Raw genomic sequence first — 27,500 nt, forward strand, 5'->3', positions numbered from 1 at the left:
TCATCACTGCACACACACACACAACACACACACACACACACACTTACCTCGGCCTGGTCATCACTGCACACCACACACACACACACACACACACACTTACCTCGGCCTGGTCATCACTGCACACACACACTTACCTCGGCCTGGTCATCATTGCACACACACACACCACACACACACTTACCTCGGCCTGGTCATCACTGCACACACACACACACACACACACTTACCTCGGCCTGGTCATCACACACACACACACACACACACTTACCTCGGCCTGGTCATCACTGCACACACACACACTTACCTCGGCCTGGTCATCACTGCACACACACACACACACTTACCTCGGCCTGGTCATCACTGCACACACACACACACTTACCTCGGCCTGGTCATCACACACACACACACACTTACCTCGGCCTGGTCATCACTGCACACACACACACACACACACACACACACACACTTACCTCGGCCTGGTCATCACTGCATCGGGGAGCTTCAGTATGGCAGTGAATGCTCTCAGAGATAAAGCCTGAAGAGCTCTGTACGCAATTAAGAAAAAATGTCAAAACATTGAATTACCGATTCCAATCTGGTGTAAAATCTTCGATAGTGTAATTCAGCCCATTGCGCTGTATGGAAGTGAGGTTTGGGGTCCACTCAGTGATCAGAGCTACACTAGATGGGACAGGCATCCAACAGAAGCCCTACACACTGAATTCTGCAAAATGATCCTAAAACTACAAAGGAAAACACCCAATAATGCATGTAGGGCAGAATTAGGCCGATTCCCATTGATTATTAATATGCAAAAAAGATCCCTCAAATTCTGGATGCATTTAAAATCAAGTCCCACAGAATCGCTACATTTTAAAGCACTACAAACCCAAGAACTGAACCCCGAAAAGAGTCTCCTCAGTCAGCTGGTTCTGAGACTCACTAACCGGACTAACCCTACTAACCCTAACCAGTCTTAGACCAGCACTGCTTCTCACACTAACATCAGGACAAACCAAATTATCAAACAGTCTAAAAATACATATCTGGAACATTGGGATCAGGAAACTAAAACACAAAGTAAATTACAATTCTATCGAAATCTGAAATCAAATTATGAACTGGAAGAATATCTCCAGAGTGTGAGAGACACAAAGCAGAGGACGGATCCTGAGCCGGTACAGGCTGAGTGTGTGTGTGTGTGATCCTGAGCCGGTACAGGCTGAGAGTGTGTGTGTGTGTGTGTGTGTGTGTGTGTGTGTGTGTGTGTGTGTGTGTGTGTGATCCTGAGCCGGTACAGGCTGAGAGTGTGTGTGTGTGTGTGTGTGTGTGTGTGTGTGTGTGTGATCCTGAGCCGGTACAGGCTGAGTGTGTGTGTGTGTGTGTGTGTGATCCTGAGCCGGTACAGGCTGAGAGTGTGTGTGTGTGTGTGATCCTGAGCCGGTACAGGCTGAGTGTGTGTGTGTGTGTGTGTGTGTGTGTGTGATCCTGAGCCGGTACAGGCTGAGTGTGTGTGTGTGTGTGTGTGTGTGTGTGTGTGTGTGTGTGTGTGTGTGTGTGTGTGTGATCCTGAGCCGGTACAGGCTGAGAGTGTGTGTGTGTGTGTGTGTGTGTGTGTGTGTGTGTGTGTGTGTGTGTGTGTGTGTGATCCTGAGCCGGTACAGGCTGAGTGTGTGTGTGTGTGTGTGTGTGTGTGTGTGTGATCCTGAGCCGGTACAGGCTGAGTGTGTGTGTGTGTGTGTGTGTGTGTGTGTGTGTGTGTGTGTGTGTGTGATCCTGAGCCGGTACAGGCTGAGTGAACACAGTCTCGCCATCGAGACGGGCAGACACAGAAAGAGCTGGTTACCCCGAGAGCAGAGGGTGTGTGTTCACTGTAGGACAGGAGAGATCGAGACAGAGACGCAACTTCCTCCTTCACTGTCACAAATACAGTTCAGTCAGAGAACTCTACTTTAGCAAACTCACTAACGTAATACAGAACTTTAACAGCCATGACTGAAGTAGATTAGATGAAGATCCTGCTAGGAGAGGGCCAGACAGCAGCACTGGCTGCCAGATACGTGTGTGTGTGTGTGTGTGTGTGTGTGTGTGTGTGTGTGTGTGTGTGCCACAGCCTGAGAGACAGCAGGTGAATGTGTGTGTAATGTGTGTGTCTGACCTCAGTGTGTTTCCCTACTGTCCACCACAGTGACCCTCAGTGATATGTGTGTGTGTATATATGTTAAAAACACTATGGTGTAAAATGTTTACAGATATTATAATTTGTTACACTGTTAATTTGTACAATTAATTTAAGTAGTACATTTAGATTTAAGTTATGTTGTAATATTTTATTATTTTGATGTCTTTTACAAGCTTTGGCAATATTGTAATATGTACAGTCATGCCAATAAAGCAATTTTGAATTGAATTGAGAGAGAGAGAGAAAGAGGCACACACACACACAGAGAGAGAGAGAGAGAGAGAGAGAGAGAGAGAGAGAGACACACACACACACACACACACACACACACACAGAGAGAGAGAGAGAGAGAGAGAGAGAGAGGCACACACACACACACACACACACACACACACACAGAGAGAGAGAGAGAGAGAGAGAGAGAGAGAGAGGCACACACACACACACACACACACACACACAGAGAGAGAGAGAGAGAGAGAGAGAGAGAGAGAGAGAGAGAGAGAGAGAGACACACACACACACACACACACACAGAGAGAGAGAGAGAGACACACACACACACACACACACACACACACACACACACACACACACACACACACACACACACACACACACACAGAGAGAGAGATCTCCCAGTGCTCATCGCATCTCTTCTGCATAGAGAACAAAGACAAAAGAGGTTGTCATGACAACGGCCTGTGTTTCTGAGGCGTTTATTCATGGCTTGTGTTCCACTCCAGCGGCTCCACATGAAGACCAGCGCCAGAAGCTCGCGGACCGAGAACAGAAGCGGCGCGTTCACGCAGAGGACGAGCGTGAGCCTCCTCCTTCACAGGGATCAGTACATGTGCACGAAGAAAGGAACTTAAAGACTTTAAAATGTATTTTCAGATTTTAATAAACAAATCACAAAGCAGGTTGTTAGTAAATGAAGGGTTAAGCAGAGATCGACTCCCCGGTCTGAAGATGGAGAACAGTGATTAATATTGTTCTGCAAAACACAATTCATTTCCTTCCTTTCATTCACACTTTCTGCTGCCGTCCGTGTTTCCAGAGCACTGAAGAACCACTGAAGAAACACTGAAGAAACTTGACGAACAGATGAGCCGAAACTACAGAGACATCTAATGACTTCTGACTCAGTCACCTCTGAGGTTACTGACATGAGCTTTACATTTACATGCATCAATTTATTCATTTTTAGTTATGCATGTATTTATTTTCTGGCTAGATGTTTCTGAACTGCTGATGTTTCAATATTAAAACTTGAAATCATAAACATTGATCAGCGAACATGAACAAGCATTGAGTTTAGCATGTTTGATGCTCTGTGTGTTTATCAGTGAATAACAGCCTAAAGTAAATCAGCTGATGATATAAAGTGAAGGAGTCTCTTCAGAAGCCTTTGATTAAAGGGTTTATTTCAGCATCTCTTCATGAAGCGTCAGAGTTTAGGCTGAACACACTCACTGGAGGGACACAAGTCTCTGAGTCGTTAAAAACATCTTAATTTGTTCTGAAGACGAACGTCTCATGGGTTTGAACGACACGAGGAAGAGCAAATGATGACAGAACTTGTGTCTGTGTTTGATCTGAAGACAAACGCAACCCTGCTGTAGAAAATCCTTCATCCATAATGATCAGCGTTGAATCTACGACAGAATGACGTTGACCTCGGCTAGCTTCGCGGCGGGGCGCCTGGGTTTGCTCTCGCGTGTGTGGACCCTGGTGTGGTTCTTGAGTTTAGCAGCGCTAGCGAAGGCTTTGGGACAGTATCCGCAGGCGTAGGGCCGCTGGTCGGAGTGTGTGCGCCGGTGTCGTGCTAACTCCGACGAGCTACGGAACCGGCGCGGGCACGCTGCACAGGGGAACGGCCTCTCGCCGGTGTGTGTGCGCTCGTGCAGCGCTAGCTCGGCGCCGGTGAGGAACGTGCGCTCGCAGTGTGTGCAGGCGTAGGGCCGCTCACCCGTGTGGATCAGGTGGTGTCGGGTCAGCGCAAAGGCCTTAGCGAACATCTTCCCGCAGTAGCGGCAGGGGAATGGGCGCGCGCCACTGTGCGCTAGCAGATGCTCCTGAAGCGAACGCTTGAACTTGAAGGCTTTGCTACACTGCGGGCAGGCGTGCGGGCGCGCGTCGGCGTGCGTCTTGTCGTGTTTGATGAGCTCGCCGAGCGAGAGAAAGCGTTTGCCGCAGTGTGAGCAAAGGTAAGGTCTCTCGCCTGTGTGCATGCGCTCATGACGCCGTAGGATCGAGACCTGCGTGAAGCTCTTGCTACAGTGCGGACACGCGAACGGGCGCTCGCCAGTGTGTGTGCTCATGTGTTTCTGAAGCCCGGAGCGAAGCCCGAAGCGTTTCCCGCAGAGTGAACACTGATGCGGGCGCTCGCCGGTGTGCGTTAGCTGGTGCCGCCTCACGTCGCTACGCCGCGTGAAGGTTTTCTCGCACTGCGGGCACTTGAACTGGCAGCGTCTGCGGTGGCTCTGTCGGTGAGCGGATCTCAGGATCAGTGTGTCGAAGCCCTCGCCGCACTGCTCGCAGCGGTAGGTGTGTGTGGCACTGTGGCTCCGCCGGTGCGTAGCGAGCGCGGCGGGATTAGCGCTAGCGTCTCCGCAGATGGAGCAGTAGTGCGGTGGCTCGCCCGCGTGGCTCCTTTTGTGGTGCGCCGTTAGCTCGCGCAGGTTAGCGAAGGTGCTCTGGCACTCGCGGCAGGTGAAGCTAGCCTCGCCGTGGATCTTGCGACAGTGTTTGGTCAAGTCCCAGGCGTGCTGGAAGGTCTTCTGGCACTGTGCGCAGTGGAACGGGCGCTCGCCGGTGTGCGTTAGCTGGTGCCGCTGCACGTCTGAGCGCCGCGTGAACTTGCGCCCGCAGGTGGAGCACGCGTGACGAGCGCGAGGGTTGTCGGCCGCCGCTGGCTCGGTTCTGCTGGTTCTCCGTGTGCGGGACGGGCCGCTGGAAGCTTCTGGAGCGTCAGAGGCGTCTGTGAGAAACATCAGAGAGAAATTCTGACATTGTGATGGACTCAAGAGTTAAAGCTGCACTCTAGTGTTGTCAAAAGTGCCGACTTCGGTACCAAGTCGCTACTGAAATTTAAAGAATGTGAGGCTTTGAGCGCTGTTGAGCGGAATCGTAAACCCCATGATTGGCCATTGTGTTCACGTGCTCATCAGATATGTCTGTGATTGGCTACATCTAATCAAGTTGTGTTCTAAATTTGAAGTTGATAGAAAGGGAAGAGGTTTTAGGGTAGCTTTCGAATGAAGCCCCATTTATGATGATTACAAAAATTTGTGCTAATAACAGTCCCGCTAGAGAGACTCTGTTTTGTTAACAGTGATTTATCACAGCGATCTGATTGTTGTCGTTCTTCACTAGTAGCTCTAGCGGTAAAACATTTTAAACTAGTGAAAGCACAACTCTCTCACCTCTACAGTCTCCATGTGGCGTGAGGGCACTCCTGAAACGAAACAAATATTTACATTTAATAATTTAGCAGACGCTCCAAAGCGACTTGCAAATGAGGAGAACAATAGAAGCAATCATTTTTTATTTTTTATAGATATAGAATAGATGAGAAGAGAAAATAAAGTGTTAGTATTAGTGGATCAAGTGTTGCCAAAAATATGCAAAAGTTTTTGTGAGGGTCTGAGTCTCCATCATCTCCACGTCACTCACCGCTCCTCCGCGCGGCTCTCCGGGTCAACGGATGCGGGTCGTTCCGGTGTTTTCACGTCCGTGGACTCTGTAGTTTTCCTCTGCCTTCCTCGCCCTCTCCGCACCGGGGGTTTCTGGGTAACGTCTGGCACGGGCGCCGTGGCTTCCTGCGGTGTTATGATGTCACTTCCTGCGTCAGACGTGCGTGTCTGGTCCTCGGGGTCCGGCTGGATGGGTTGTTCAGGCGTGGAGGGCTCGGCTCGGGCCTCGTGTGGAGCGTCAGGAAGTAGCTCGGGATCTTCACTCGGTCCCACAGGAGGGTCTTCACTCGATGAAGGCTCGTCCTCCAGCAGCTCCACCTCATCCACCTTCATCTCCTCCTCATGGCTGCTCAGCTCCACCTCAGTGTAGTCGGTGATGATGATGGAGTCGGGCTGGACGAACAGCACCTGATCCGAGGCCAGATCCGCTCGAGCCGACGGAGGGACTGAGAGCGAAGACATGATGCAGTCGCCGGAGGAGCGAGGAGCAGCGCCTGAGAGAGGACACAACACACACAAACACTCACAACCAGTGATGGGAATACTTTCTTCAGTAACGAGTAATCAAACCAATTACTGTTTCCCCCATTACAACACTGTTACCGTTACTGACAATAAAATGCGGCGTTACTTGAGCTCACTCTCTCAGCCATAGGACCTGCAACGTTTGTTCTCTGGTGTGTGTGTGTGTTTATGAGGTAAACACTGCGAGCGCGTGAGAGAGATGTCCGAGCGTTATATAGTTTGCTTATAAATAAATGACACATTCAGCATTAGAATAATCCCTATAGCGTATTAGTATCATCTGCAACGTTTTAATTAGTTTACATGGTTATAAAAATAAAATCTAAAAATAACCTGCAGGGAACGCAGCCATGAAAACATCTTTGTTTGATCAGTTGTGAACACGTGCGGGTGAATAACCTCTGATGATGACGTTCTCATTTATAAAAACAAAACCCAAAAATATTATATTTTATTATTATTATTATTTATTTTCTGGTACATTTCTTAAGGAGCATAATTTATGTTTAGCCTTGTTTGTTGGCCAGGTGTGGTCTGTGCAATAAATATTAACAGTTCTAAACCATCTATTGTGTTTTATTGTTGCACTATTAGTAATAATAATATTTACTATAATATATTGAATTTAATGTCTTTCACATTGTCCCACAGCAACATTAAAATAGTGTAGATTACTGTACGTTTTATAATAATAATTTATTCTATTTAGTGTCCATTTCTTTCATTAAACATATTTAATATTGGGGGAATCCAAGTTATTTGACATATTTTATTTATTTATTTACAATAGTTACTTTCCCTGGTAATTAGTTACTTTTATAATGATGCAACTCAGTTACTAACTTGTGAGAAGTAACTAGTAACTATAACTAATTACTTTTTTTAAGTAAAATGCCCAACACTGCTCATAAGACTTGAGCTTCCATTCCTTTCATTACATTACATCAAAAATACTTTAAATAAAGCATTTATTCATCTTACTGTTCATTTCAGAGTTTACTAATACATTATAAAACAAACTGCAGTGAACAGTAAATCTTTCTGTGATACAAACCGGTAAGTTTATGATTACATAATACACTAAGTTTGCATCATTAAGCAGCTTAACGGACTGTGTTTGTCCAGCTAAAACAACTGGAAACGAATGAATTCAAGTAACAGATCGAGTCCCGGCGTTAAAAATAAAGTGCTATAAAGACAAACTGGCTCTATTGCACATTCATCTTAAAACTATGAATAAAACTCTTTTACATATGACTAAAGCACAAATGAAACAGAAGTGTGTTTGCCTGTCTGCCAGCTGTGTGTGTCTGCGCTGAACAGCCAGTGCTGCTGCAGGAGGAGGCGCAGGTCGCTCGGGTCGGTCCGCATGCAGTCCTCCAGGCCAGCGGGGGCAGGAGAGAGCCACGACACCGTCTGAGTGCAGAGAGAGAGGGAGAGAGAGAGAGAGAGAGAGAGAGAGAGAGAGAGAGAGAGAGAGAGAGAGAATGAACACAAAGGTTCGGTGTGTCATTTCTGTGGCACCAAACCAAATCATAGTCTGTTTGTTTGAGCCGAACGGACCGGACGCACAACACCGGTTCAGTTTGGGGTGGAAAGTGTTTAAAGTCACAGTGAAAACACAATGGACAATTATAGTTGCAGTGTTTATTCTGTGCACATCATCATTAGTGTTAATAATCTTGAATCAGAATAAGTTCCTCTTGCAGCATCTCTTCTCTTCTCTGATGACGAGGGCGGGGCTTTAACCTGTCACTCACATGAGATCAGCCAATACCAAACCACAACCATCCAATCAATTCCCCACAGACACAATCAAGCCCCGCCCACGTGTTCTTGTTCCTGAAGCGTTTCACTCGGATATACGACACAATAGAGGCGAAAAGACCAGAGTAACTTCCCTTTCATGCTGACTTTAAAATATGTTTGAAAGCTTTTCACAAGATTTAATATCTGGTTATAGTAGTATCTGTGAAAGAGTCTGCACCTTCTTCAAGTCTGGCACAGGAAGCAGTTTCTCCAGGCTGGAGAGCAGATCCCACATCACTTCCTTCAGCGCCGTGTCGAACCCAGCGCCATATTCCACAGGAAACACTTCCTGTGTGAGAGACACAGACAGGATGTTCACTCACACACACACACACACACAGAGATCAGTGAAGGATGAACCTGATGTGTGTCTAACCTGGAAGAAATAAGCTTTCTCAACCGGGTCTTTCAGCAGCGCCAGAACCAAAGCTTTGAAATTAGTGACGCAGGTTCTCAAATCAGCATCAGGAGCCTGAACACAAACCACAAAAAAACATTATTACTGATCAGACGAGAGAAAACATCAACTGAATAATAACAGTAGAATCTTTACAGATGAATTCCTCTCTTATTTGATGAAGTTTGTTTCATTGATTCTGTTTATTACTGTGAAGCTGCTTTGAAACGATCTGTACTGCATAAAGCTGACTCGTCTTCAGTGTAATAATACAGTTAAATAATGCCTGAAATGAATCCACATGCACTTCCTCGACAGGGTTACGGTTAGTGTGTAGTATATAAGGTTAGTGTATAGGGTTAGTGTGTAGTATATAAGGTTAGTGTATAGGGTTAGTGTGTAGTATATAAGGTTAGTGTAGGGTTAGGGTTAGGGTTAGGGTTAGTTCTGCACTCCCGCGGGAGTCCCCAAATTTTGAAAGGTCATTGTGGGAGCGGGCGGGATGATGAAGGTGCACTTGCGGGTGCAGGCGGGGGGGATGATACGCTGCACTCCCGCAAATTAAATATGAGTGTAAAGTAAAATATATAAATGATTAAAGTAGCGTACATAATTTGTAGTTGTGAGGGAGATTCTGTTTGGCAGCAATAAAAACGTTTTAAGCAGCCTAAACTTGGATGTTGTCGTTTGGGGTAGGGCCTAATCTCACGCACACTTGTTTAGAGACAATTCCTTCCCGCTGCTCTGTGTTCGAATTCGAAAGCTTCAAGTTCAAAATAGACAGCATGGACGAGGAAAAGAGCACCTCTAGTGCTTCAGATTTAGGCCTAAGCGCTTCAGATGTAAGCACTTCTCTAAAGAAAGGCACATTTACTACAAAAAAAATATCACGAAACCTCAAATCAGACATTTGGCAGTCTTTTTCGGTTGTGCATGATGGAGAGGGGAATCAACTACCTTTTGCCTGCTGCGATAAATGCCAAAAGGTGTTAACATACAACGGACACAAATCGCATTTTTTTCCAAGACCTTTCATGAGACAGAAAGTGAACATACATCCTGCCTGCCGTCTTGCGGGCATTTGCGGGCGGGAGCGGGACATAATATCACAGATGCGGGCGGGAGCGGGACTAAAAATGACAAATCTTTGCGGGAGCGGGACTGAAAATTGTGTCCCGCGCAGGTCTCTAGTGTATAGGGTCAGTGTATAGTGTATAGGGTCAGTGTATAGTATATAAGGTCAGTGTATAGGGTTAGTGTATAGTATATAAGGTCAGTGTATAGGGTTAGTGTATAGTATATAAGGTCAGTGTATAGTATATAAGGTCAGTGTATAGGGTTAGTGTATAGTATATAAGGTCAGTGTATAGGGTTAGTGTATAGTATATAAGGTCAGTGTATAGTATATAAGGTCAGTGTATAGTATATAAGGTCAGTGTATAGTATATAAGGTCAGTGTATAGGGTTAGTGTATAGTATATAAGGTCAGTGTATAGTATATAAGGTCAGTGTATAGGGTTAGTGTATAGTACATAGGTCAGTGTATAGGGTTAGTGTATAGTATATAACAGAGGTGGGAGTAAGTCACACATGTGCAAGTCACAAGTAAGTCTTAACCTTCAAGTCTCAAGTAAGTCCAAGTCAATTTTGTGAAAAGCAAGTCAAGTCCAAGTCAAGTCACTGCTTTATGTCAAGCAAGTCAAGTCAAGTCGTAGCTTGGGTCACAAGTCACTGGCAAGTCATACAAACGTTTGATGATTTCACTGAATTTATATACTAAAATAAGTTAAAACTACAGAAGTTGTGGACTATGGTTTTATTTGCTTTTTTTTTTTTTAAATATGCATTTCCGCATACAGCTGAGTGGTTACTACAATAAAAATCAATAAAATTTCAAACTACATACCCTAAAATGTAAATGTAACTGAAATTAGGCCAACATTAAAGCGTGAAAAAATAAATATGCCTCAAACATTGCAGAAGACCATTAAAAGGTATTAAACAATTCACAATTCAAGTATAATGGTTCCTATGCCACCAAATGGCATTCTTCAAACTGGCATCCCCTTTATATAAGTTATATATTTTTAATTATGAAGTTAAAACCGCCAATAGGTGGCGCCAAATCACCGTCTTAATGTACGAGTCATAGAATTCATTCAACTGATTTGTTCAAAACGGCAGATTCGATCTGGAACTAAAGCAACTATAGGTCACTGAATCACAAATACGCATAACTCTTTCTGTGGCTTGTTTGGAATTATTGTCATTGGAGAAATAGAGCAAAAACAGAGAATATTTGGAATATTATGTCTAAAATGTCACATCACAATATTCACTCTTTGTTTACTGAACTGTTTTATAAAATCATTATCACATTTGCAATCGCGCCAATATTCTGGAAATATTTTTTAATCCCATATGTTATAGGCTAATTATAAAAATAACTCATACTAGGGCAATTTTTCCACCACATTTTTAATTTTGGGTGCATATTAATTCTGCTGGCATTTTGCCCCCAAACCCCTGATAACATCTAACCCTGCTTTAAGAGAAACATAAAACACGACAAAACATTAACAGTTTTCTATGTTGTTTTTTGTCATTGGAAAGAACGACATATTTGGCTTTAAAGCATGATTGGAAAGAAATGTGGCAAATGTTATACAAAACATATGCCATCATTAATTATCATTTGAATATTGACAACATTAAGCTACATTTGAAAACATAATTGTGTATAAAGAGGCATGCTGTTTTTACCAATATTCTCTCTAGATTTAAAGATTGTCAAATTAACTATAACAAACAGATAAACAAGCCATAGCTTACTTTTAGACGTGGTGAATGAAGTTCGACTGTTCGAGGTTGTGATGGTCGTCCGATATCCCTTGCCTGTTATTATGCGTACAGCAAATCTTCTTGTATGAATATGGTCAATTTCTAGTGTTTATATCCAAAAAGAAACGATGCTGGGAGATGCTTTTATATTTAGCGCGCTGCCGCGCTCACCGCGATGTATGTTTTTTCTGGGCTTGTGCAGCGTCACGCAATCGCGCAGAATCTGATGACTGGCGTCAATGGTTCCGTTGCCTTCATTTTGTTCATCAATTGATGTTGCGATGATTTATATAAAAATGTATATCAAGTCATTCTCGAGTCATACAGTTCAAGTCAAGTCAAGTCTCGAGTCATTGGATCTCAAGTCAAAGTCAAGTCGAGTCATTTTCTTAATTTAGTCAAGCAAGTCTCAAGTCCTTAAATTTGCGACTCGAGTCAAGTCATGTGACTCGAGTCCCCCATCTCTGGTGTATAGTATATAAGGTCAGCGTATAGGATTAGTGTATAGTATATAAGGTTAGTGTATAGGGTTAGTGTGTAGTATATAAGGTTAGTGTATAGGGTTAGTGTATAGTATATAAGGTTAGTCTTGTACCGGCTGTCCAGGCGCCACGTCTGGAAGATGGAGTTTGTCCAGATGAGCCTGAATGTTCCTGACATCCATCGGACCGCGACACAACTCCAGAACCATCTACAACACAACAACACACAGTCAGACACACAGTCACAGACTCAGTCACACACACACACACACACACACACACACACACACAGTCAGAGACACAGTCAGAGACACAGTCAGAGACACAGTCAGAGACACAGTGGGAGAAACAGGCACACTCACAGTCAGACACACACAGTCACACACACACACACACACACACAGTCAGACACACACAAATTCAGACAGTCACACTCAGTCAGTCACACTCACAGTCAGACACACAGACAAACAGACACACAGTCAGACACAAACACACAGTCAGTCACACAAATTCAGACAGTCACACTCAGAGTCAGACACACTCACAGTCAGACACACACACAGTCAGACACACAGTCACAGACAGTCACAGTCACACAGTAACACTCACACACAAATTCAGACACAGTCAGACTCACAGTCACACACACGGTCAGAAACACAGTCAGAGACACAGTGAGAAACACAGTCAGTCACACTCACAGTCAGTCACACTCACAGTCAGTCACACTCACAGTCAGTCACACTCACAGTCAGTCACACTCACAGTCAGTCACACTCACAGTCAGACACACTCACAGTCAGACACACTCACAGTCAGACACACTCACAGTCAGTCACACTCACAGTCAGACACACTCACAGTCAGACACACTCACAGTCAGTCACACTCACAGTCAGACACACTCACAGTCAGACACACTCACAGTCAGACACACTCACAGTCAGTCACACTCACAGTCAGACACACTCACAGTCAGACACACTCACAGTCAGTCACACTCACAGTCAGTCACACTCACAGTCAGACACACTCAGTCAGACACACTCAGTCAGACACACTCACAGTCAGACACACACAGTCAGACACACACACAGTCAGACACACACAGTCAGTCACACTCACAGTCAGTCACACTCACAGTCAGACACACTCACAGTCAGACACACTCACAGTCAGACACACTCAGTCAGACACACACACAGTCAGTCACACTCACAGTCAGTCACACTCACAGTCAGACACACAGTCAGACACACACACAGTCAGACACACACACAGTCAGACACACACACAGTCAGACACACACACAGTCAGACACACACACAGTCAGTCACACTCACAGTCAGTCACACTCACAGTCAGACACACACACAGTCAGACACACACACAGTCAGTCACACTCACAGTCAGACACACTCAGTCAGACACACTCACAGTCAGTCACACTCACAGTCAGTCACACTCACAGTCAGTCACACTCAGTCAGACACACTCAGTCAGACACACTCACAGTCAGTCACACTCACAGTCAGACACACTCAGTCAGACACACTCACAGTCAGACACACTCAGTCAGTCACACTCACAGTCAGTCACACTCACAGTCAGACACACTCAGTCAGACACACACACAGTCAGTCACACTCACAGTCAGTCACACTCACAGTCAGTCACACTCACAGTCAGTCACACTCACAGTCAGTCACACTCACAGTCAGACACACACACAGTCAGACACACACACAGTCAGTCACACTCACAGTCAGTCACACTCACAGTCAGTCACACTCACAGTCAGACACACTCACAGTCAGACACACTCACAGTCAGACACACTCAGTCAGACACACTCAGTCAGTCACACTCACAGTCAGACACACACACAGTCAGACACACACACAGTCAGTCACACTCACAGTCAGACACACTCAGTCAGACACACTCACAGTCAGTCACACTCACAGTCAGTCACACTCACAGTCAGTCACACTCAGTCAGACACACTCAGTCAGACACACTCACAGTCAGTCACACTCACAGTCAGACACACTCAGTCAGACACACTCACAGTCAGACACACTCAGTCAGTCACACTCACAGTCAGTCACACTCACAGTCAGACACACTCAGTCAGACACACACACAGTCAGTCACACTCACAGTCAGTCACACTCACAGTCAGTCACACTCACAGTCAGTCACACTCACAGTCAGTCACACTCACAGTCAGTCACACTCACAGTCAGACACACACACAGTCAGACACACACACAGTCAGTCACACTCACAGTCAGTCACACTCACAGTCAGTCACACTCACAGTCAGACACACACACAGTCAGTCACACTCACAGTCAGTCACACTCACAGTCAGACACACTCACAGTCAGACACACTCACAGTCAGACACACTCAGTCAGACACACTCAGTCAGACACACTCACAGTCAGACACACTCAGTCACACTCACAGTCAGTCACACTCACAGTCAGTCACACTCACAGTCAGACACACTCACAGTCAGACACACACACAGTCAGACACACACACAGTCAGTCACACTCACAGTCAGACACACTCAGTCAGACACACTCACAGTCAGTCACACTCACAGTCAGTCACACTCAGTCAGACACACTCAGTCAGACACACTCACAGTCAGTCACACTCACAGTCAGACACACTCACAGTCAGACACACTCACAGTCAGACACACTCAGTCAGTCACACTCACAGTCAGTCACACTCACAGTCAGACACACTCACAGTCAGACACACTCACAGTCAGACACACTCACAGTCAGACACACTCAGTCAGTCACACTCACAGTCAGACACACTCACAGTCAGACACACTCAGTCAGACACACTCACAGTCAGACACACTCAGTCAGACACACTCAGTCAGACACACTCAGTCAGACACACTCAGTCAGACACACTCACAGTCAGTCACACTCACAGTCAGACACACTCACAGTCAGACACACTCACAGTCAGACACACTCACAGTCAGACACACTCAGTCAGTCACACTCACAGTCAGTCACACTCACAGTCAGACACACTCAGTCAGACACACACAGTCAGTCACACTCACAGTCAGTCACACTCACAGTCAGTCACACTCACAGTCAGTCACACTCACAGTCAGACACACACACAGTCAGACACACACACAGTCAGTCACACTCACAGTCAGACACACACAGTCAGACACACACACAGTCAGTCACACACACAGTCAGTCACACTCACAGTCAGTCACACTCACAGTCAGTCACACTCACAGTCAGACACACTCACAGTCAGACACACTCACAGTCAGACACACTCAGTCAGACACACACACAGTCAGACACACTCAGTCAGTCACACTCACAGTCAGTCACACTCACAGTCAGTCACACTCACAGTCAGTCACACTCACAGTCAGACACACTCACAGTCAGACACACTCACAGTCAGACACACTCACAGTCAGACACACTCACAGTCAGACACACTCACAGTCAGACACACACACAGTCAGACACACACACAGTCAGACACACACACAGTCAGACACACACACAGTCAGACACACACACACACACACACACACACAGTCAGACACACACACACACACACACAGTCAGACACACACACACACACACACACACAGTCAGACACACACACACACACACACACACACAGTCAGACACACAGACAGTCAGAAAACACACACAGTCAGACACACACACAGTCAGACACACACACACAGTCAGACACACACAGTAACACTCACACACAAATTCAGACACGGTCAGAAACACAGTCAGAGACACAGTGAGAAACACAGTCAGTCACACTCACAGTCAGTCACACTCACAGTCAGTCACACTCACAGTCAGACACACTCACAGTCAGACACACTCACAGTCAGACACACTCACAGTCAGACACACTCACAGTCAGACACACTCACAGTCAGACACACTCAGTCAGACACACTCACAGTCAGACACACACACAGTCAGACACACACACAGTCAGTCACACTCACAGTCAGACACACTCAGTCAGTCACACTCACAGTCAGTCACACTCACAGTCAGTCACACTCACAGTCAGTCACACTCACAGTCAGACACACACACAGTCAGACACACACACAGTCAGTCACACTCACAGTCAGACACACTCAGTCAGACACACTCACAGTCAGTCACACTCACAGTCAGTCACACTCAGTCAGACACACTCAGTCAGACACACTCACAGTCAGTCACACTCACAGTCAGACACACTCACAGTCAGACACACTCACAGTCAGACACACTCAGTCAGTCACACTCACAGTCAGTCACACTCACAGTCAGACACACTCACAGTCAGACACACTCACAGTCAGACACACTCACAGTCAGACACACTCACAGTCAGACACACTCAGTCAGTCACACTCACAGTCAGACACACTCACAGTCAGACACACTCAGTCAGACACACTCACAGTCAGACACACTCAGTCAGACACACTCAGTCAGACACACTCAGTCAGACACACTCACAGTCAGTCACACTCACAGTCAGACACACTCACAGTCAGACACACTCACAGTCAGACACACTCACAGTCAGACACACTCAGTCAGTCACACTCACAGTCAGTCACACTCACAGTCAGACACACTCAGTCAGACACACACAGTCAGTCACACTCACAGTCAGTCACACTCACAGTCAGTCACACTCACAGTCAGTCACACACACAGTCAGACACACACACAGTCAGTCACACTCACAGTCAGTCACACTCACAGTCAGACACACACAGTCAGACACACACACAGTCAGTCACACTCACAGTCAGTCACACTCACAGTCAGTCACACTCACAGTCAGACACACTCACAGTCAGACACACTCACAGTCAGACACACTCAGTCAGACACACACACAGTCAGACACACTCAGTCAGTCACACTCACAGTCAGTCACACTCACAGTCAGTCAGTCACACTCACAGTCAGTCACACTCACAGTCAGACACACTCACAGTCAGACACACTCACAGTCAGACACACTCACAGTCAGACACACACACAGTCAGACACACACACAGTCAGACACACACACAGTCAGACACACACACAGTCAGACACAGTCAGACACACACACAGTCAGACACACACACAGTCAGACACACACACAGTCAGACACACACACACACACACACACACACAGTCAGACACACACACACACACACACACACACAGTCAGACACACACACACACACACACAGTCAGACACACACACACACACACACAGTCAGACACACACACACACACACACACACACACACACACACAGTCAGACACACAGACAGTCAGAAAACACACACAGTCAGACACACACACAGTCAGACACACACACAGTCAGACACACACAGTAACACTCACACACAAATTCAGACACGGTCAGAAACACAGTCAGAGACACAGTGAGAAACACAGTCAGTCACACTCACAGTCAGTCACACTCACAGTCAGTCACACTCACAGTCAGACACACTCACAGTCAGACACACTCAGTCAGACACACACAGTCAGTCACACTCACAGTCAGTCACACTCACAGTCAGTCACACTCACAGTCAGACACACACACAGTCAGACACACACACAGTCAGTCACACTCACAGTCAGTCACACTCACAGTCAGTCACACTCACAGTCAGACACACTCACAGTCAGACACACTCAGTCAGACACACACACAGTCAGACACACTCAGTCAGTCACACTCACAGTCAGTCACACTCACAGTCAGTCACACTCACAGTCAGACACACTCACAGTCAGACACACTCACAGTCAGACACACTCACAGTCAGACACACTCACAGTCAGACACACACACAGTCAGACACACACACAGTCAGACACACACACAGTCAGACACACACACAGTCAGACACACACACACAGTCAGACACACACACACACACACACACACAGTCAGACACACACACACACACACACAGTCAGACACACACACACACACACAGTCAGACACACAGACAGTCAGAAAACACACACAGTCAGACACACACACAGTCAGACACACACACAGTCAGACACACACACAGTCAGACACACACAGTAACACTCACACACAAATTCAGACACGGTCAGAAACACAGTCAGAGACACAGTGAGAAACACAGTCAGTCACACTCACAGTCAGTCACACTCACAGTCAGTCACACTCACAGTCAGTCACACTCACAGTCAGACACACTCACAGTCAGACACACTCACAGTCAGACACACTCACAGTCAGACACACTCACAGTCAGACACACTCACAGTCAGACACACTCAGTCAGACACACTCAGTCAGACACACTCACAGTCAGACACACACACAGTCAGACACACACACAGTCAGACACACACACAGTCAGACACACTCACAGTCAGACACACTCACAGTCAGACACACTCACAGTCAGACACACACACAGTCAGACACACACACAGTCAGTCACACTCACAGTCAGACACACTCACAGTCAGACACACTCACAGTCAGACACACTCAGTCAGACACACACACAGTCAGACACACACACACACACACACACACATACACACAGTCAGTCACAGACACACTCACAGTCAGTCACACACACAGTCAGACACGCACACAGTCAGACACGCACACACACAGTCAGTCAGACACACACACACACACACACACACACACACACAGTCAGACACACACACACACACACACACACACACACAGTCAGACACACACACAGTCACAGACACACACAGTCAGTCACACACAAATTCAGACAGTCACACTCACAGTCAGACACACACACAGTCAGACAGACACACACACACACACACACACAGTCAGACACACACACACACACAGTCAGACACACAGACAGTCAGAAAACACACAGTCAGACACACACACAGTCAGACACACACACAGTCAGACACACACACAGTCAGACACACACACAGTCAGACACACACACAGTAACACTCACACACAAATTCAGACACAGTCAGACTCACAGTCACACACACGGTCAGAAACACAGTCAGAGACACAGTGAGAAACACAGTCAGTCACACTCACAGTCAGTCACACTCACAGTCAGTCACACTCACAGTCAGACACACTCAGAGTCAGACACACTCACAGTCAGACACACTCACAGTCAGACACACTCAGTCAGACACACTCAGTCAGACACACTCAGTCAGACACACTCAGTCAGACACACTCAGTCAGACACACTCAGTCAGACACACTCACAGTCAGACACACACACAGTCAGACACACACACAGTCAGAAACACACTCACAGTCAGACACACTCACAGTCAGACACACACACAGTCAGACACACACACAGTCAGACACACTCACAGTCAGACACACTCACAGTCAGACACACTCACAGTCAGACACACTCACAGTCAGACACACTCACAGTCAGACACACTCACAGTCAGACACACACACAGTCAGACACACACACAGTCAGACACACACACAGTCAGACACACACACAGTCAGACACACACACAGACACACACACACACACACATACACACAGTCAGTCACAGACACACTCACAGTCAGTCACACACACAGTCAGACACGCACACAGTCAGACACGCACACACACAGTCAGTCAGACACACACACACACACACACACACAGTCAGACACACACACACAGTCAGACACACACACAGTCACAGACACACACAGTCAGTCACACACAAATTCAGACAGTCACACTCACAGTCAGACACACACACACACACACACACACACACACAGTCAGGCAGTCACACACACAGTCAGACACGCACACACAGTCAGACACACACGCACACACAGTCAGACACGCACACACAGTCAGACACGCACACACAGTCAGACGCACACACAGTCAGACACGCACACACAGTCAGACACGCACACACAGTCAGACACGCACAAACAGTCAGACACGCGCGCACAGTCAGACACGCGCACAGTCAGACACGCGCACAGTCAGACACGCGCACAGTCAGACACGCGCACAGTCAGACACGCGCACAGTCAGACACGCGCAAACAGTCAGACACGCGCAAACAGTCAGACACGCGCAAACAGTCAGACACGCGCACAGTCAGACACGCGCACAGTCAGACACGCGCACAGTCAGACACGCGCACAGTCAGACACGCGCACAGTCAGACACGCGCACAGTCAGACACGCGCACAGTCAGACACGCGCACAGTCAGACACGCGCACAGTCAGACACGCACAGTCAGACACGCGCACACAGTCAGACACGCGCACACAGTCAGACACGCGCACACAGTCAGACACGCGCACAGTCAGACACGCGCACAGTCAGACACGCGCACAGTCAGACACGCGCACAGTCAGACACGCGCACAGTCAGACACGCGCACAGTCAGACACGCGCACAGTCAGACACGCGCACAGTCAGACACGCGCAAACAGTCAGACACGCACAAACAGTCAGACACGCGCACAGTCAGACACGCGCACAGTCAGACACGCGCACAGTCAGACACGCGCACAGTCAGACACGCGCACAGTCAGACACGCGCACAGTCAGACACGCGCACAGTCAGACACGCAAACAGTCAGACACGCACAAACAGTCAGACACGCGCACAGTCAGACACGCGCACAGTCAGAAACGCGCACAGTCAGACACGCGCACAGTCAGACACGCACACAGTCAGACACGCACACAGTCAGACACGCACACAGTCAGACACGCACACAGTCAGACACGCACACAGTCAGACACGCACACAGTCAGACACACACAGTCAGACACACACAGTCAGACACACACAGTCAGACACACACAGTCAGACACACACAAATTCAGTCACACTCACAGTCAGACAGACACACACACAGTCAGACTCAGACTCACAGTCAGACTCTCTCACACACACACACAGTCAGTCAGACACACACACACACACACACACAGTCAAACTCACAGTCACAGTCAAACTCACAGTCACACAGTCAGACACACAGTCAGACACACACACAGTCAGACACGCGCACAGTCAGACACGCGCACAGTCAGACACGCGCACAGTCAGACACGCGCACAGTCAGACACGCGCACAGTCAGAAACGCGCACAGTCAGACACGCACACAGTCAGACACGCACAGTCAGACACGCACACAGTCAGACACGCACACAGTCAGACACGCACACAGTCAGACACGCACACAGTCAGACACGCACACAGTCAGACACACACAAATTCAGTCACACTCACAGTCAGACAGACACACACACAGTCAGACTCAGACTCACAGTCAGACTCTCTCACACACACACACACACACACACACAGTCAGTCAGACACACACACACACACACACACACACACAGTCAAACTCACAGTCACAGTCAAACTCACAGTCACACAGTCAGACACACAGTCAGACACACACACAGTCAGACACACACACAGTCAGACACACACACAGTCAGACACACACACAGTCAGACACACACACAGTCAGACACACACACAGTCAGACACACACACACACAGTCAGACACACACACACAGTCAGTCAGACACACACACACAGTCAGACACACACACAGTCAGACACACACAGTCAGACACACACAGTCAGACACACACAGTCAGACACACACAGTCAGACACACACACAGTCACACACACACACAGTCAGACTCAGTCACACACACACAGTCAGACAGAGTCAGACTCACAATCACACACACACAGTCAGACACACACAGTCAGACTCACACAGTCACACACACACAGTCACACACACACACACACAGTCAGACTCAGTCACACACACACAGTCAGACAGAGTCAGACTCACAATCACACACACACACAATCACACACACAGTCACACAGTCACACACACACACACACACACACAGTCACAGAGTCACACACACACACAGTCACACACAGTCAGACACAGTCACAGTCAGACTCAGTCACACACACACACACACACACACACACACATAGTCAGAGTCAGAGTCACAGTCACACACAGAGTCACACACACACAGTCACACACACAGTCAGAGTCAGACTCACAGTCACACACAGAGTCACACACACACAGTCACACACACAGTCAGACACACAGTCAGACACACACAGTGTGACACACTGACCCGCGCTCTCAGGCCCAGCATCAGCTGTGTTCTCCGCCTGTATCCCAGCACCTCCGGCAGCGTCTCCGTCACCATCGACACAAACTCCTCCAGCTTCCCATAATGCACTAGGCTCTTCTGCTGCAGCACCTGCCACATGAAGGCAGACATGAGGTGTAGAGGAGGAACCAGCAAACGCAGAGACGCCAGGGGGAGCCCGCCTGTGGACACACACACACACACACACACAGTCAGTCAGTCACACACATTCAGAATCAGACACACACACACAGTCAGTCAGTCAGTCACACACACACACACACACACACACACACACACACACACACACACACACACACAGTTGTCAGTCAGTCACACACATTCAGAATCAGACACACACACACACACAGTCAGTCAGTCAGTCAGTCAGTCAGTCAGTCAGTCAGTCAGTCAGTCACACACACACACACACACACACACACACACACACACACACACACACAGTTGTCAGTCAGTCACACACATTCAGAATCAGACACACAGTCAGTCAGTCAGTCACACACACACACACACACACACACACACACACACACACACACAGTTGTCAGTCAGTCACACACATTCAGAATCAGACACACAGTCAGTCAGTCAGTCAGTCAGTCAGTCACACACACACACACACACAGTTGTCAGTCAGTCACACACACACACACACACACACACACACACACACACACACACACACACACACAGTTGTCAGTCAGTCACACACATTCAGAATCAGACACACACACACACAGTCAGTCAGTCAGTCAGTCAGTCACACACATTCAGAGTCAGACACACACATTCAGAGTCAGACACACACACACACACACACACACACACACACACACACACACACACACACACACACACACACATAGTGTTAAAACTTAAAGAGAAATATTAACTTTAATGTGTAGTTAATTACAGGAGAGCCAGAAGAGGATCACAGAATCATCTATTGCAATTAAGTTGTAAAATGTATCAGAAGGCACTAAAATCTGCTTACAAAAGTCTTCAGAATACAGTTACAGAACAAAGAAAGTTTCAGGTCCAAGATTACAGAGAGGACAATGTAGAAGAAACAGCACTTGAGATTGTAATACACAAACAAACGTTTTTTATGTCACGTGACTCCCTGCAAGTATCACACACACACACACACACACACACACACACACACACACACACACACACACACACACACACACACACACACACACACACACACACACACACACACACACACACACACACACACACACACACACACACACACACACACACACACACACACACACACACACACACACACACACGGTCTGCGCTGATGAGCGCAACAATGATCCGCTTTAATGATCCGTCAGTGAAACTGCACGCGTTGCTTCTGACTGTAATTCTGCCGCAGTTTAAATGATGAATCATCACGGCCCTGAACTCTGACCTTTAGTATCAGTAAAATCAGCTCTTTGTGATTTATTTACCTGTGTTTGTGATTTCAGCGCAGTTTTCTTCGTCCATAGGGAATGTTGTTGAAGCTTTACAGTGAGTTAGGCTCCGTGCGTGACGTCACATCCGGTCTGAAATACTTAAAATAAAAGCGCCGCGATGCGACAAAACCGCGCAAGAGTCTTTTAAAATCAATATTAATATGAGTAATAATAAAAATGAGAAGAAGATGAGGTTTTATATATTTTCTTATACTCTTTTTTTAATTGTAAAGAATTCTGTGGGCAACAAAGTTGTTATATAATAATATAAATAAATAAAAGATGAAGAAAAAAGGAGTGTATATATATATAACGCCTAAGAATATGTGTGTGTGTGTGTGTGTGTGTGTGGCTCACATGATATGCGTGTAAACAACACACATTAGTATTAGTGTGTTTTTGTGTGTGAAGAGAATCCTCTGTTTCTTTTCTTACCTTTATTTATTTATACGGCTATACTGACATCTAGTGGCGACACAATAGTATTACATATGCATTTATTTATTTCGCCCACTAAGAACCCTACCCTTCAAACACATTTGCTCTGTTAACACTGTATTAATGGAAAATAAAATGAAATGTGTTTTATATAAACTACCCTAACGAATTTATATAGAGATAAATTGTGCATAATTTAAAGGCGAACATGTATTCCTACACTTGAAATTACATGTCAGTTATAAAAAATTATAAAAGCTTTCAAACAATTTAAATCCGTTTATATTTACAATTTAAAACAATATTTACAGCCTCGTTGATTCAGAAGCTTCATGTCTCCGTCCAGATAACAAGCCCATATTATAACGTATATCTATATGCTTCTTATCAATGAACGACGCATAAATGTTCACATATATTACAGCAGCGTGTGTCGCCCTCTAGTGCTGCGCATGCGCAACTGCAGCGTCAAACACCAACAACATGCGCGCGCGTCACACTCAAGAGTTCACCGCTTTATTTGTTTCGCCATACGTGTTTTTATCAGTATGAATTTACCTGACTTACTTTAATGCCAATACACACAAACGTATTTGTGTTACTTAAAAAATAAAATACTTTGTAAAAGCGGCTGCAGATGCGCTTCATGTTTCTGACCAGCAGGCGGAAGTGAAGCGCACACTAACAGCGCTTCCGGTGAATCGCCTTCTCTGCGGAATCATGGGTAATGCAGTCTTTCACCAGGGCTTCAACCCAGCGAAGAACTACTGGATTATTTAAAAAAATAAGTTTAGATAATGACGGCTTCACCAAAAGCATAAATCATCGATTAACAATCTCGGAGCTCACAGTAGGGCTGACTTTAAATGTTTATAAGTTACTGTTAAAAATGTATTCGCCTATGGAGAAAATTAAGTTGTTTTTTTAAACTTCCGGAATTCTTTTCGATTAAACATACATTTTCGAGAAATCTCATTACTTCTAATAACAATGTAATTATTAAATCTTATGGAAGATTGTTAGAACTTTACCCGAGTGTTAATTTTCGTAGATATTTACGAATGTATTTACGTACATTTTTTTTTTTAAAAATCCAATAAAAAAAAGCTTTAAAAATCTCCCATTGTTGACCAATTTGTTTCTTTTTTTCGTCTGCGTTCTTGTTCTCTGTAATGTTGTAATTGAGTTTTGTAAATAAAATAAATAAAAACAGGACGTTGTGATGTTTTCTTCGCTGTCGTCACTCTCTCAGGTGATGTGTGTGTCGCCCTCTAGTGCTGCGCCTGCGCTACTGCAGCCTCGACCACACACTGATGATTTACCCTGTTCCGTCTTATTCCACTTAATATTCTTATGTTTGTAATAACTGAAAATAATATAAAATGTGTTTGTCTAATTTTGTATTAGCCCATGTTATATAGAAATGAACGGTGCATAACATATTTATACATTTACAAAATAGTATTCTAATAGTAAATATCATCAAAAAACAATACCTATTATTCAAATTCCATAAAACTACTGTATAATTACTAATAACTCAGTCTGTAGTGACTTATTGTGACACGTTTGTTGATCTTTAATGTTCTGTTACAGCTTGAATTAAATTTGTAAAAATAAAAACATTCCACGGAAGAAAGTAGAATATGTAATTTGCGCTTGTGTGGTTTGGATATTCTGTGCTTTACACACTGGCATCTTAATAATGCCGGGCCGACCTAACCCTGACACACACTCGTTGATTTTAAAATATTTTCTGTAGTCTTTATTAAACAAATTTTTGTGCGCAATCAGGGACTTTTATTGTGTAAACTCTCCCTCGCTGCTTCCGGCTTCACAGAGCAGCAGCACATCATCATCATCATCATCATGGCTCCAGGAGGGAGAATAAACAGACCCAAAACCGTAAGTTTCTGCATCAGTGGGACTGAGTTCTGCTGATGAGTGTGTGTGTGTTTCTCTCCGGTGTTTAGCTCATGATGAACTGATTATAGCCCGGAATGATGAAGCACGTGCTCCTCCTCGGCGCTATTATGGGATGCTTCACTAAAACATGAAACACAACAACACCCGAAAGAAGAAAAAACTAGAAAGATTATTATAAATAATCGGTATTACTGTTAAAGTAAACTAGATGTACCGCATCGCGGTACAAAATATGACCGCCGCTCAGGCCTGCACTGGCTTTCCACAAAAATAAATGACGTCGAGTAATTTGGCTGTATTGCGTGTTTATGTATATACCTAAAAAAAGTAATAGTATGTGCATGTCTGTCTGTCTGTGTGTGTGTGTGTGTATGTGTGTGTATTTGTCTGTGTGTGTGTGTGTGTCTGTGCGTGTATGTATGTGTGCGTACATGTGTGCGCGTGTGTGTGTGTCTGTGCATGTGGATTTGTATGGGTGTGTGTCTGTGCGTGTGGATGTCAGTGTGTGTGCATGCTTGCGTTTGTTTGTATTCCTGCATGTGTGTGTGTGTGACAGTATCATCCTAAACCAGCAACCCTTCGCTCAACAGCACCATCTACAGGCCGATGAGTGTACAGTCACTAAATGTGCACATAAATGAATTTATTTTATACCCCCCCATGGATGAAATTCTACAAAACTTAGCAGAGGATACCCCCAGAGGTTGTCAAGTTAATCATACACATGAAATATGGTGCAGTTCTGAACATCTCCACTGAAGATAGGGGCGATAAAGCAGAATAATATTGCATTTTCATTTTTTATGGGAGGGGCGCAAATCACAAATGAGTGATTATGGGCTAGGTTGATGTGCCATAAAAATTTCTTCATCCTCGGTGCCATGGTTCAGGTAGTTATTTAGGAAAAACTGAATTTTTTTGGGTTTGGGGGGGCCCAGCGCGGGGGGGGAGTGGCCCCCGGGGACCAAACGAAATTTTTCCGTAGAAGTGTAGTGGGGCTACATGCCCACCAAATTTCATGTTCCCCGGTGCTTCGGTGTCCCTGGTATCGTTGACGAAAAATTTACGGGGGCCCCAGCGCGGGGAGGGGGGAGTGGCCCCCGGGGACCAAACAAAATTTTTCCGTAAAAGTCTAGTAGACGAACATACCATAAAAATTTCTTCATCCTCGGTGCCACGGTTCAGGTAGTTATTTAGGAAAAACTGCATTTTTTTGGGTTTGGGGGGGCCCAGCGCGGGGGTGGAGTGGCGCGGGGGTGGAGTGGCCCCCGGGGACCAAACGAAATTTTTCCGTAGAAGTCTAGTGGGGCTACATGCCCACCAAATTTCATGTTCCCCGGTGTTTCGGTGTCCCTGGTATCGTTGACGAAAAATTTAAGGGGGCCCCAGCGCGGGGGGGGGAGTGGCCCCCGGGGACCAAACGAAATTTTT

General features: G+C 46.2%; 2 protein-coding genes across 4 annotated transcripts in view; one reads left to right on the top strand and one right to left on the bottom strand.

The window, feature by feature from the left end:
• Positions 1–3,075: 3,075 nt before the first annotated feature.
• Positions 3,076–25,174, bottom strand: LOC309496816 (uncharacterized protein). Its single transcript, XM_082166945.1, has 9 exons — positions 23,700–25,174; positions 22,192–22,391; positions 12,051–12,146; positions 8,594–8,689; positions 8,396–8,506; positions 7,698–7,824; positions 5,864–6,377; positions 5,614–5,645; positions 3,076–5,168 (listed from the first exon to the last, which is right to left on the bottom strand). Exons 1-9 carry the CDS (start codon positions 23,734–23,736, stop codon positions 3,844–3,846), a joined length of 2,538 nt encoding a protein of 845 aa, XP_082023071.1. The 5' UTR covers positions 23,737–25,174; the 3' UTR covers positions 3,076–3,843.
• Positions 25,175–25,942: 768 nt separating this feature from the next.
• Positions 25,943–27,500, top strand: part of c4h11orf98 (chromosome 4 C11orf98 homolog) — an 8,411-nt gene continuing 6,853 nt past the window's right edge. For all 3 annotated transcript variants that reach the window (XM_082166975.1, XM_082166976.1, XM_082166977.1), the window contains exon 1: positions 25,943–26,048. In XM_082166975.1, the coding sequence (XP_082023101.1) occupies positions 26,013–26,048 (36 nt within the window). In that variant the 5' untranslated portion in view covers positions 25,943–26,012. The remainder of the gene's footprint in view (positions 26,049–27,500) is intronic.

The sequence above is a fragment of the Leuciscus leuciscus genome (assembly GCF_965113295.1).
Source record: "Leuciscus leuciscus genome assembly, chromosome: 4".
Taxonomy (NCBI): Eukaryota; Metazoa; Chordata; class Actinopteri; order Cypriniformes; family Leuciscidae; genus Leuciscus; species Leuciscus leuciscus.

Coding starts and splice junctions, on each gene's coding strand:
- LOC309496816 (XM_082166945.1), bottom strand. CDS start 23,736: ATGGACGAAGAAAACTGCGCTGAAATCACAAACACAG. Junction 8,690..12,050: donor ACGTGGCGCCTGGACAGCCG/GTACAAGACTAA, acceptor GTTTGTGTTCAG/GCTCCTGATGCTGATTTGAG. Junction 5,646..5,863: donor GAGAGCCGCGCGGAGGAGCG/GTGAGTGACGTG, acceptor GTTTCGTTTCAG/GAGTGCCCTCACGCCACATG.